The 13048-nt window shown below is 43.3% G+C and overlaps 2 protein-coding genes across 2 annotated transcripts in view; one reads left to right on the forward strand and one right to left on the reverse strand.

Moving 5' to 3' along the window:
- UBE2A (ubiquitin conjugating enzyme E2 A) overlaps nt 1-4367 on the forward strand; it is an 8057-nt gene extending 3690 nt beyond the window's left edge. The window contains exons 3-6 of the mRNA XM_015828894.1: nt 70-95; nt 1295-1384; nt 2373-2461; nt 4170-4367. Of these exons, the coding sequence (XP_015684380.1) occupies nt 70-95; nt 1295-1384; nt 2373-2461; nt 4170-4298 (334 nt within the window). The 3' untranslated portion in view covers nt 4299-4367. The remainder of the gene's footprint in view (nt 1-69; nt 96-1294; nt 1385-2372; nt 2462-4169) is intronic.
- A 3575-nt stretch (nt 4368-7942) lies between these two features.
- Nucleotides 7943-10740, reverse strand: NKRF (NFKB repressing factor). The gene is made up of 3 exons (XM_029286796.1): nt 10605-10740; nt 10504-10514; nt 7943-9930 (listed from the first exon to the last, which is right to left on the reverse strand). Exons 1-3 carry the CDS (start codon nt 10723-10725, stop codon nt 7966-7968), a joined length of 2097 nt encoding a protein of 698 aa, XP_029142629.1. The 5' UTR covers nt 10726-10740; the 3' UTR covers nt 7943-7965.
- Between the last annotated feature and the right edge of the window lie 2308 nt (nt 10741-13048).

Consider the following 13048-nt stretch of genomic DNA (forward strand, 5'->3'; position numbering starts at 1 on the left):
AAACAAAAACCTGACTCCTATAACTAATATTTTACATGCGAGAAGTTGACAACCCTTTTCTTTTTTCAGGCCAGAGGGAACCCCATTTGAGGATGGTAAGTCTTTCTTGAAACAATCTTAAGAGACTGTAATGTGCTTGTTAATGTGAGATCGCCCATGTTAAATCAGTGCTAGAATCCCACCTTTTCAGGAGCATGAAAGAGCGTTCCTCTGCTTGCTAGACAGGGAGATTCCTAAACTAGGGCTCGCTCTCGGAAGCTTTGCCGTGCGTGACTGCTGCTTTCAGTCTCCAATTTGTCCCAATGAGTGTGAACTGTCTCTTTGCTCTTCTCTTTCGATGCTGTGTTTTTAAAATTACTCTCCATTGAAATCTCTGGTAAGATCCCCTCCTCCTTTGGGTTGAACTTTTTAAGGCCCTTAATATCCGTGGCCTTCCTTCCCCTCCCAAGGCTTAGCTGCTGAGGTTGCTTTGGATCCTTCCCTGTCAGCCTGATAGTGGTTAGAAGGCCTCCTGCCTCCTTTGATTATTTTATTTATTCACCTATTTATTTGTATCCCATCATTACTATTTTTACAAGTAAGTCAAGGTGGCGAGCCTATACAACGCACCTCCTTCCAATTTTCCTCACAACAATCCTGTGAGGTAGGCTGGAGAGAGAGAGTGACTGGCCCAAAGTCACTCAGCTGGCTTTCATGGCTAAGGTGGGAATAGAACTCACCTTCTGTTGCTTTTTAGCCTGGTGGTTTAACCAGTAGGTCAAACTGGCACTCTACTAAAAATGATTCTACTGTTGCTGCTGCTGCTGCTTACACTTAAATGCCTTTTTTAGAACTCACTTGAAGATATTAATAATTGTGTTGTTTAATTTTATGGCACTCTATATATCTTTTTCTCAGATCCTTGGAAAGCCATCTATGCCGCACAGCCTTTAACTATGTCTTGCTGTACTTAAACCCATATACGTATTTTAAAGAGCACGCTTGTTTTCCCATTTGGCCTTATACCTGCTTCCTTTGCTACCTTCTGTTAATCTCTTGAGTTCAGTTATAAAGGCAGTAGTTTGTTTCTCTTTTGTTGTGTAAAAAAGGAGCAATTATACAATGCTTGCGAGTTTCACGGCCTGTTTTTCTATCTGCCCGGTCTCGGATTTTCTACTTGCCAAACAAATATGAGGAATCGTTGGGGTTCTCTGACTTATGGACCCATGTTGAGGAAAAAAAGGGCAGGGGAAACTTAAACCCACCTGTGAATATGATGTAATTAATCACCCTCTCCCCCCTTTCTCAATTACAGGAACTTTCAAGCTTACCATAGAATTCACGGAAGAATATCCGAACAAGCCACCTACTGTCAGATTTGTGTCTAAGATGTTTCATCCGAATGGTATGTATCTTTCTTTTAAAAAAAAAACCAGTAGTTTTTGTAAAAGAGCAGAAGCAGGGACTGTGGAAGAAATGGAGCCCATATTTACAGTTTTACAAGCTAGCTTGTAAAATCTAGTATTCCTGCAGGGGTGAAGAAAGACTGTGGCTCCTTTAGAGGTATCTGTAATCCTGCAGTTTAGTGACCTGAAGGTGTTATTAGAGTTTCATCATTCTAAACCATATTAGTAGATAAGAGATTCTGGTTAAACAAGGAGCACATAATACAGTATAGTGTATTGTTTCTTTACGGATCGAGTCAACAGTCACTGACTTGTTGGGAAAGCCCCTAAGATAATCAGTTTTGTAAAAAGGAAGTTGAATAAGATGTTCTTAATCAGAATATAACAAGCGTAGGTTTGAGGGATCCTCCCACATTTTAAAAAAACCCACATTGCTCACATTGAAGTCTGACTTCTTCACAAAATAGATTTGTGGACACAAATCTAGGAAGATCAAGCATTCTCTCTGGGTCTCAGTGGTCCGTCTCCCGTTAGGTTGGTATGGGCTACAAAATTATTGCCCCAAAATCTTGGCCTCCATCAGTTGAGGGACAGGTAGATAATCAACTCCTTGTAATTGTATTATTTCAGCTGTGGATTTCCTGGGTGTTTGATATACCGCTGGAAATGGAAAAGAACCTATAATAAAGAGATAATATTTACAAAAGGTAGCTGGACAGCTATATTTATGTGTTAATTAGGTTTCCGTAGATCTTTGAAAGGCTGTGCGGCCCTTAATATTTGGTTGACCCGTCATAACCACAAATAATTGTGAGGTCATAAAATCTAACGGCATAACATTTAACGGCTCAAGTCGGAGCCTGCGGTCAGAGTCAGGTTCTTCTTCTGGGGTGACTTCAGATGGAGGTTGGTTGAGCCAGGCATGAACACCTGATAGTTATACTACAACACTTCCAATTATAAAAACCCACACATTTTCCTTTTAAGTCTATGCAGATGGTAGTATATGTCTGGATATTCTTCAAAACCGTTGGAGCCCCACCTACGATGTATCATCCATCTTAACATCCATACAGGTAACGGCGGCTGTTCGCTGGTACTTTTTGAAGCTTTGCAGACTTTGTAGGAGTTAAGGCATACCACCGTCCAGTCCCATTTGGAATTCAACGCAGTTGACGGAGATAACCGGCTCCTCTGAAGCCAGCCGATTTAACGAAAAAGAACAGTCAGAAGTCTCGGTCAGAGGAAACTGAAATTGGATGGGTTTTGAATCAGTAGGCCCAGGGGTGTATGATTATAGGTCTGATAAGAATGCTCAAGGCGCCCAGGGCATTGTTTTGGCCCTCTGGAAAGAAGCTGTTTGAGTAAAATCTTATTTGACGTCAATAGATGAGCTGGTAAAAGGGGGCTTTGAATAGATTACAAATTCTTAATAGCCTGGTTTTTTTTATTGTTTCTGCTGTGAACATAAGAGAGTACACGTAGTCCTCGACTTAACAATCGGGTTTATTTTAAGGAAATTTTAAACAGGAAATCACAACGTTAAATATTTGGCTTTTAATTGGTTTTATTCGGTGGGGATTGTGGGTATGTTTTTGTTTTTAAACAGGTTGTGAGCCGCCCTGAGTCCCGTCGGGAGAAGGGCGGGATATAAATCAAAATAATAAATAAATAAATAAACAACAGTTCATTTAGTGACCATTCAAAGAAAAAGTGACTTAACGACCATCCTTCATACTTAACGACCTTGGTAGCATCCCCATAATCACGTGGTCAAAATTTGGATGCTTGGCAGCTGGTTCATACTTAACAACGGTTCCTGTGTCCCGGGGGGGGGTCACGCGATCCCCCCTTGGGACCTTCTGACAAGCGACGTCAGTGAGGAAGCCAGACTGACTTAACCACCGTGCTCTTAACCTGCAGTGATTCACTTAACAGCCGTGGCAAGAAAGGTCGTAAAACGAGGCATCAAACTCACTTAAGAAATGTCTCACTTAGCCAGAGAAATGTTGGGCTCAATTGCAGTCGTAAGTCGAGGACTAGGTGCACCTGATTGCAATAGCAAATCTTCGCTTCGCGCTGCCTTTGTTTTATTCAGATTCAGTTGTGTTAAAAGGGAGGGCATAGCTACAAGATTTTTTTTTAAAGGGGGGGTATTAAAGCATCTCAGGGGTATTCTTAACAGACCTTCCAGCACTCAGTTTGAATTTCACAATGGCCGCGCATAGTGTTTGTGTGGAAGATGATCACTGGCTGCCGGTGGCCTTCCGGGTGCGCTTCAAGGTGTTAGTAACAACTTTTAAAGTGCTCCATGGCAATGGACCTAGGTATTTGCAAGACCGCCTCCTACCAAATATCTCCCTTCGACCAGTCCGCTCCCACAGAGAGGGCCTCCTTAGGGTGCCGTCGGCCAGTCAATGCGGGCTGGCGACCCCCAGGGGGAGAGCCTTCTCTGTGGCAGCTCCTGCCCTCTGGAATGACCTACCCCCCCGACCTACGTACAACTGCGGACCTGCGCCTCTTCCGCCGAGCCTTGAAAACCCACCTATTCCACGCAGCCGGCCTGGCGTAGTTTCGATTGGGCTTTGCTAGGGGTTTTATATGGGGTATTTTAGAGCAGGCTTTTTATTCAATATTTATTGTGATTTTTATTATTGCCTGTTCACCGCCCTGAGTCCCGTAAGGGAGATAGGGCGGTATATAAATTTAAATAAATAAATAAATCAAACCTAACCGTCTTTTTTTTTCTTCTTCTTTCCTTTCCTTTTCGCTCTTCTAAAACAGTCTTTACTGGATGAGCCCAACCCAAACAGCCCAGCAAACAGCCAGGCAGCTCAGCTATACCAAGAGAATAAGCGGGAATACGAAAAGCGAGTCTCCGCCATTGTAGAACAGAGCTGGCGTGACTGTTGACCTTGGCTGATGCAAATGAACACTCTGATGAGGAAAATATATGTATGAAGTGTCTGAGTCCTCCTCCTCCTCCTCTTCCTCCTCCTTGCATCACTGCATTTACTCGGAAAGCAAAACTAGCTGTCTGTGCTGTGTGGCCAACCACCCTCGCTGGATCTCTTTCTCTTTGGACATCAGAAAAAGCCACCCTGTCCCACCTTCCCCATTGAGGTCAAATGTACTGTACTTGGGTTACTTGTAAAAGAATTACTGAGGCTGAAATTTCCACTTCCCTTGGGGGGGGGTGTCTACCATCGCCAGTCTTAGGGGCAGTATTGTGCATTTTTTTTTTTTTTGGTAGTGTACACTTAAGCTTTTAATTGTTAATTGTGTTATACACAGTGATGCTTACGTGTAGCTTGATTCAAAAAGAAAAAAGGATGTTTATATACAATATACATTTTTAACTATGACTTGAGTGCTGATCTGTCCGAGGCTGGTCATTTAACCGCTGGTTTCAACATAACTACATCTGTTGAGTATTTTATGGAAGGAAGGAAAAAAAACAAAAACACAACCCCTGATTTCCCAGTGTGCTGCTTTTCCATTTTCCCTCCCAAGCCTTTTTCAGCTGCGTGGGTTTTGCAACACTAATTCCGTGTTGAGCCTGGGGGGGGCGGGGAGAAGAGGGCCGATCCCTGCTTTTATAGGTCAAGTGCAAGGTGGATTGTTTGGTGTTATTGTGATAGCACTTTCAAAAGGGTGCTCAAGTGGCTTAGCCACGCTCACTCACCTTTTGAGTAGAGCTGGGGCGAGGACAAGAACGGGTGTTGAGAGTTGATGGCCAAAGAGCGTGCAAGGACAGATGCTTCGAGAACAATTTTTTTTTTCCTTCTATGATTTTCAATTTCTACCTCTTAACCGGGGGGTGGGGGGGAAGGAAATGAAATCGTTACGGCTTTGCTTTCTGTTTGGGAGAAAAGGAAAAAAAAAAAAGATTGCAAATGCTAGTGCAGCATGTGTCTGTCCTCTGTTCCCTTCTTCCTTGCCCTTCCCTCTGCCTGGTTCTTTCACCCGTGCGAAAAGCATTTTTTTTTTTTGTGAAGCTGAGTTTGTACTTGAAGCAGCAGTGTGAGAGGAGACCAATCCGTGGGTTTTTGTCCGCTCTACCAAGTGTCCTCTGTGTATACCTGAACTCTGGAGTACAACTTTGCACAAGTAACCCATGTAAGAAACTGTACATTTTTCAATTACTTGTAAATAAACGTGTAACCGAAATGCTTATTGTTGAAAGAAGACGAACGTGCATCGCTTTACATTTGACTTAGAAACGAGCGGCTGAAAGTTGATCTTGCAAATTGAGGGACCGTTTAATAATGCCGATGGTCTCATTAGACTAAATGTTTTCCTTTCTCTCTGCCTTCTGTTATGGATAACATACTGTACACTTTCAGGAATGCTTACAGCTAATTACATAAGGGTGATTTATGGTTACTTTCTGGAGCACCCCACAAGCTAATTTGTCTTATGTCCATTACTGCACCAGGTGAAATAGGCTGGGTGCCTTTCAGAGCAAGTTGGAACGCCCCTTAAAAATCTCTCATTTTGGGGGTTATTTTAGGGAGATTGAGAGACTTTACTACTTCCACAATGCCTTGTGTTTTCCAGCTATCTGTCTTTAAACATTGCAGATGCTAGTAAGTTACAAAGGAATGAACTAACATGTGCACCAGTGGCAAGACCAAGGTGAAATAATGTGTAGGTAAGATGAATTAGCTTCGCCCAACCTTTGCCACAACTGGGTGGGTTCCCAGAAGTTGGGCCTGGATGTTCTAGATCAGGGGTCTTCAAACTTGGCCCTTTTACGACTTGTGGACTTCAACTCCCAGAATTCCTCAGCCAGCGTGCACGCTGGCTGAGGAATTCTGGGAGTTGAAGTCCACAAGTCGTAAAAGGGCCAAGTTTGAAGACCCCTGTTCTAGATGAATGAGAAGCTCTGTTGAAGAGCAAGCCAATTACACCTGGCGATCAAGAGAGATTGCGCAATATAGTTAAGGTCTTTGCGTTCCAAGTCTTTGTGTGAAAAAAAAATACACAATTGGCCTGTGCAGTTTTTTTGGAGTTGACAGGCTCTAAAAGTTCCTGTCTGTAACTCTTTATAATACAATTATCTTTTCCTAGAAATGCAGGAATGCCCCATTGTGTCCTAAAACATTCCAAAGTCCTAATCCATTTTTTAAAAAAATATTTTGCCGCTTTCCTTCATGGTAAAAAGATACCTTTTTTTTTTTTTTTTACTCAGAACTGTTTCTCTCCTTCAGAGTGTAAATCGAGGCTGAATTATTTATTCCCTAAAACATTTCTTGCACTGGGTGTATCGTTTCCAGCCTAACGAGGCTCTACGCAACAGTGAAACAATGGAAGAACTGAATGAAATGGGAAAACAAGGCTTGATATCCTTCAACAGCCCCTGTAGCTGGAAGAAAGCCTGTCCAAGAGGATTAAAAACACTGTGCACAAAACCACAACACGCTACTTCAGCGAGAGAACCTTTTACTTGCGGATCTCCCTGTGAAATATTCAAGCACATTTACACAAAGGAAACGGAGTAATAGGTAGAGGCTTCAGAGAAAAAGAACTGGAACTCCATCTTGCTCACTCCGATTAAAATAAGCCTGGAAATGCCCCGTCCTCTAAAGCTGATGGAAAATACAATAACATATATTTGCCTTGTTTTGAAATGTAGAAGCTCCTGCCTCGTATCACAAATGATGGAACTGCTGGGAACTGCACAAACTAGGCAACAAGCCTGGGCTAATTTGTTAACTCTGATGCTACCCAGCCAGGAGGTCCAACTTCTGTATATACCCCAACAACGTGGCATTCACAATCTCTGGCCCCTGAGCTTCCCCTTACAGTAGTTTTAATCCGGAGGGCTAGAAACTTGAAACGGAGATTTTGGCCAGGTGCAATTTCCCCCCACTAAGGTTGATGAAACTTAAAAAGACTACAGTTTTAAACTGTTAGTTGTGAAAAATCACACCCTGTCCAATGAAACGGAGAATCGGGACTAGGCTAGATGTTGGGTAGTTTAAAAAAAAAAAAAAGATGTTTAGGATTTGCTCATTCTGCCGCCCGTTCTGGTTTGAGTCAACCAAGCGGTCAAATATTGTGATATTTCTGAATATGCTGAAAATAGTTTTGTGCCTCTACGCCCGCCCATTTTAAATATAAAACATGCCCTTCCATGCATGCCCAGCCATAAAAATCTATTATTAAGACCCCCTTTGCATATAGTTCTCTTTAAACGGCTGTCTTTCCATGTCTCCCTCTTTTTTTTTTTAAAAAAAAAAAAAGGGGGGGGGGCAAACTCTGCCAGGGTCCCTCTCCTCCCCTGCTGAGTAGATATTCTGCTATTACCAAAGTAGTTAAAACATGAAGGGGGGAAAAATGTTGTATCTGAGAGTTTCTTAAAACAGGCAAACAACACAGATGCCATCCGGATTGCACAACGTGGATTTGGACAGAAGATTGCCCTGTTTTCCAGTAAAGTTTCAGAAATTAAAATAAGCAGGGGAAACATTTGAGCTGGTTTTTTCCCACAACAATATACAATGTCTTTCCCCTCCCGTTTAATGGAAACCTGGTTCTTGTCCAGACCCCCTGGGAAAAACTTAAGGCTCGCTCCCTATTTCTCCTGTGGCATGATGAGTTCGTAATGGCCAACTTGTCCATCCTGCTTCAGCTGGTCCAGCAAATCTTCTTTACGCCTCTTTCGGCTGACCACCAGGTACCTATCCCTGCCCTGCCCATGGGACTTGCTTTTAAGCCCGTATTTTTGGGCTATCTGATGGATCTGTTTCCGCTCATCGTTGGTGAGTTCCGTGGAAAAAGTCAGATCGATCTTCCTGTCCGAGAAAGCGTAATTTTGGATGATCTGCTCAATATCTTTTTTGGTGATCTGGGAGCCTCTTTCGACATCCAGTCCCAGCCCTTCCCTTTTGAACTGCTCCTTCACCGCGATGGGCTCCCGGATCCCTTCCCCGCTTTTGCCCAAACCGCCCCCCGTCCAGCCCATCTTCCTTAAAATCTGATTTCCAATGTTGTCTTCCTTAATCTGCTGCTTCAAGGCTTCTTCGGCCGAGCGGCCGCAAATCTCGTTCCGGGAAATGACGTCTTCAATGGTGCCTTTTTTCAAGTTGTTGACCACGGTAGGCTGGGTCTTCTTGAGGACCTTCACGGCCTCCTCGGCGGCTACGTGTTTGACGCTCTTCTTGACGCCGATTGCTTCGGCGATCAATTCGTTCTCCAGCATCACTTTGCACTTCCATCGCATGCCGGTCATCCTTTCGAAGACGTATTCCACCGTCATCTTGTTGAACTGAGCGGTGTCGTTCAGAGTACAGACCGGATTCATGGAGTTTTCGTACACCACCAGGTCCTTCAGATTCTTCTTCCTCGCGGGGTTGCGGGCAGCCCCACTGACTTTCTGGACCTGGACAGCTTTGGTGGCGCTCACGTTGGATTGAGTCTTCTGCAAAATTTTCACGGCTTCGTCCGCCGCGGCGTGCTTGCTGGTTTTCTTAGTGCCGCAGCCTTCAGCCAAGAAGTGACCTTGCAAATAGACACTGCAACGCCAGAGACGGTTGGGCATCAGCACGTATTTGTATTCCACAGTCATTTTGTTAAAGGAGGCGGAATTGTTCAAAATGCCAATGGCATCACTGGCGTTTTCAGTGAGGACAAAGTTAGTCCAATGCTTGGCAGAGCTGGGCCCTTGTTGCGGGTCAGAACTCGGCTGCCCCGACACACTGTCCTTTGCAGGGGGGTTCACGTCATCCGGCAGTTTGAGCGCTGGCGGGAATTCAAGCGAAGAGGTCCCACTTTCACACACCACCAAATCCTCCCGCGTGGCGCTCTTGAACTTCCGCTGAACCACTTTGACTTCAACGGGTTTTTGCAGCAGCATGACTGCCAGCTCGGTGGCCCGGTCTCTGGAACCGTTTTTGCTGCCCGCATAGCCCGTGGTCAGATAGACGTTCTGACACCTCACCTCGCAGGCAAAACCTTCTTTGAGAATCTTCTTCTTCTTGGGGAGATCGGCAGGCGAAATGTCCTTCAGGGGAGAATAAATATACTCTGGGTTGGTCTTACAAGCCTGAATCGACCGCGTCAAAAGATACGTGTAGTTAATTTTTTCTGGCCCGCCGCTACAATTGGGGTTGGCGAGATTGTTGCGGACGGCCGTTACAAGCTTGTTAATGAAACACTGCTTGGCTGTTACTACTGATTTGGGGAAAGTTTCGGAAGAGGATTGGAGAAAAGCAGAGTCCACCAAAGTCGTCGTGCCCCCAGCAGTAGAAATCTCTGTACTTTTGGGAACCACTTTAGCTTCGGGTGGTTTGACCTGGCTACTTCCATAGCCAAGGCCTACGGAACTGGAGAACTGGGAGTCCCTGTCTTGGGTGCCGAAGCTGCTAAACACCCGATCAGCGTAAGTTTGGATCTGCTGGGCTGTGATATTCTCCAAAGTGTCTTGGGCTTGGTTTTCTGAAGACTCTTCTTTCGTCTGCGGTTGAGTGTTGCTGGCGACGAAGTGGATGGGCTCAAAGCGTGGCCGGACACGGAATTTGGGAGCTTGCTTTCTTGCATTCTTGCAGTCTAGGGAACAGAAACCCACAGGAAATTATTTTCAGCAATGGTGGAAAAACTGATTAGCTCTTCACTCATGTGAAATGGCAAGTCAAAATGAAAAGGAGATATTCAGGACTTCAGGTCCCATGTTTTTATGGCGAACTTACAAGGATGCCCACCTCTGTCTAATATTTATTCAGATGAATGTCATGCTTAAAGTAGGGCTAGAATTTATTGCTTCCTGATGAATGGACCAAAGTCACCCAGCCAGCTTTCATGCCTTAGATGGGACTAGAATTCACCTCTCCTGAGTTAGTTAGATTTATTGCTGATGCCTATGCACAAGAATCTAGTCAATTAACAGCCAGCATTAAATTGGTGCTAGATAAGAGTTAACAGAATCTGGGGGGCTGGACTTGGAGCATTTGTGGACATGTAAGGATTCTAGGGTAAGTCCTCTTTTGACCCCGCCCCCAGCCTCTGCCTCTTCTACACATCACCACACTTCTTGGGATTTCTGGTACATACTATTGTAACCGTGACAAGCTGAATTACCTATGCAGCTGTGCCAGCACAAACCCTACGATTATACTTCCAAGGTCCCTTACAACTCTTGTTATTCTGCTTCCCAAAAAAATTAGGAGGCAGGCAGGCTGAAGGGAACTACGTTTAAAAAGAAATGAAGGTGCTCACTTTGGGGAGAGTCATCACGTGGAGATCGTGGTCTTTTGGCTGTCTTCGTGCCCGGCACCAGCTCAAACGACGGCATCTTACCCACATCAATCCCTTCCGCCATCTGCAGGATTTTCTGCATAATTTGGGAGCCATATCTGTGGTTATGGAAAAGAGGAGTCAACTCGTAGCTCATTTAATGGAAGGCTTTTGATCTGAAAAGATCCTTCTAATCTTTCAGAATGGTTTACCTCCGAACATCTTTGCAATTTGAAAAGTAAATTCTTAGAAGAGACACAATTGAAACAAATCATTATTTTCGGAGAAAAAGCCGCGTAGAATGCTCAAGGATGCTAAAATGAAAAAGGAACATATTTAAAATACAGCTAAAGGAAACAACCAATTCTGTACTGGGATGGCAAAGACAAGACTCACATTCTGTTCCATCGTGAAATGGCAGTTGAAAATGAAAGCCATCAATTGATGGAATGAGTCGGTCAGTTAAAAACAGACCCTGAATAATCAAAGCTAAAATTCTCTTTTAAAGCTATGACAGAGATTCTACCTGCGGGTACCATATTGTGATGTGCTTCTGATTGGGAGTCAAAAAGATGGTATGGATGACATGGCGACATTCAAGTGACATCTCTCTGCAACTTCTTAAAGCAGCTGCATCTTTTCTAGGGATTGTTTAGCTATTTAAGTTTGGTTTAACAAGTTGCCAAGTTAGTTTTCGCTCCTTAAGCTCTTTTCTCCAGTCTGGGATAGTCTGACACTTTCATCCAGTCCTTCTGCCAAATATACTAACACAGTCAACAATATAGCTGTAATTTTTTTCCCATAACTGGGAAATTTAACATCAGCATATTTATGTCTTCACTATAGCAGAGACATTTCTGTTTCGGCAGAATCTGGTTTCTTGGATAGATTTAAAAAGAATGAAACTACTGAATTAGTGCAGTATTTGTTGTGTTTTGTCTCTACTACACGTGACTGCTCAATAACTATAAATAAAATTTATGATGGGTATTTCAAAAGGCTGAAGAGCCATTCGCTCCTTAGGGACTGGATTTCTATTAAAGAATACTCCGAACAGCAAATTCTGCTATAAAGTAATTCAATTGGTAAATAAACAGTCAAGATTGAAATGTTGAAATGTTCAAAGCAAATTTTAGATTTAAAAGGTCTTTTAAAAAGGATGGGGATAACAAAGCGTCTACAAATTTAACTACAGCCTGGATCTAATTTGCCACCAAAATGTGAATTTTGGCAGTCTGAAAGACACAAACATCTCTAGCATCTCTGAAAGACACGGCCAATAATGGAAACAACACTGGTAGCTGATGTTTATCAATCTGTGGAGGACCACAACATGTCACCCTTAAGAAAAAAAAAACCTTTTTATTAATCCAATCACCCTGAACCTTCATAATATGTTGGGTGAATTTATACATAATATCTGAAATACAACCTGATTCCCCCCCAAGAAGCTAAAGCCGCAAAATAAGTTCTCTCTTGGCTTGGCATCTGGTGTGAATTCAAGCCACTGTGGTTTAACCAGAGTTTTAGCAAAGCATGGCTTCACACAACCCTGTAAACCCAGACAGTCTGCAATGTAGACGTAGAAAAGGCATCAGCTCAAGATGAACCAACAAAGGAAAATTACACGGTCAAAAATGCTGGGTGTCTGAAATATTCTCTGGCTTAAGAGAGATGCCCAGATTCTCTTCCTTCACCACCCCTCCATATTCTGCCTTCCATCACAGCTGCCCAAATGATGCCCAAAGGATGCAGATGTGAAGGCAACTGGGGGGAGGGGGAGAAAGACCATGCGATATTTCTTCCTCTTTTTCTGAACTTAAAAGTCAGAGATTGAAGAGGACCCAATCCTGCCAGCCCAGGTCTGCCATCTTTTTCGCTTCTGAGACTGCCTCCTCTTATTACTCCAGGTTTGGGTCACAAAACGTCTGCAAGAAAAGCGCCTAGTTGAACCCTGAGCTACAAAAATATTCTCGTTTATGGGCGCTGTCTTCTCTTTTCTTTCTTTTTTTGGCCATCAGGCAGAAAGCAAAGGCCAAGGGCTCTTAACAGAGACTTTGCCAGCCTAACCCTTCTCTGTTTCCCCAGCTGCTTTTGCCAGGCCGAGGGGAGGACTTTGCAATGCTAAGGGCGAATCTTTATCGGATCTATGTATATTGTATGTGTCCATTGGAGGTGGTTAGCCTTTGAGAGCCGAATGCAAGGAAAGTTCATGTTAATGTATGCTGATTAGTGTGCATTTAAAGTGACGATAAAGTTATTCTATTCTATTCTATTCTATATTCCAATATATGTTCTATTCTATATTCCAATATATGTTCTATTCTATATTCCAATATATGTTCTATTCTATTCTATATTCCAATATATATTCTATTCTATTCTATTCTATTCTATATTCCAATATATATTCTATTCTATTCTAT

This window comes from Protobothrops mucrosquamatus, unplaced genomic scaffold (assembly GCF_001527695.2).
Source record: "Protobothrops mucrosquamatus isolate PMUCROS unplaced genomic scaffold, P.Mucros_1.0 scaffold5077, whole genome shotgun sequence".
Taxonomy (NCBI): Eukaryota; Metazoa; Chordata; class Lepidosauria; order Squamata; family Viperidae; genus Protobothrops; species Protobothrops mucrosquamatus.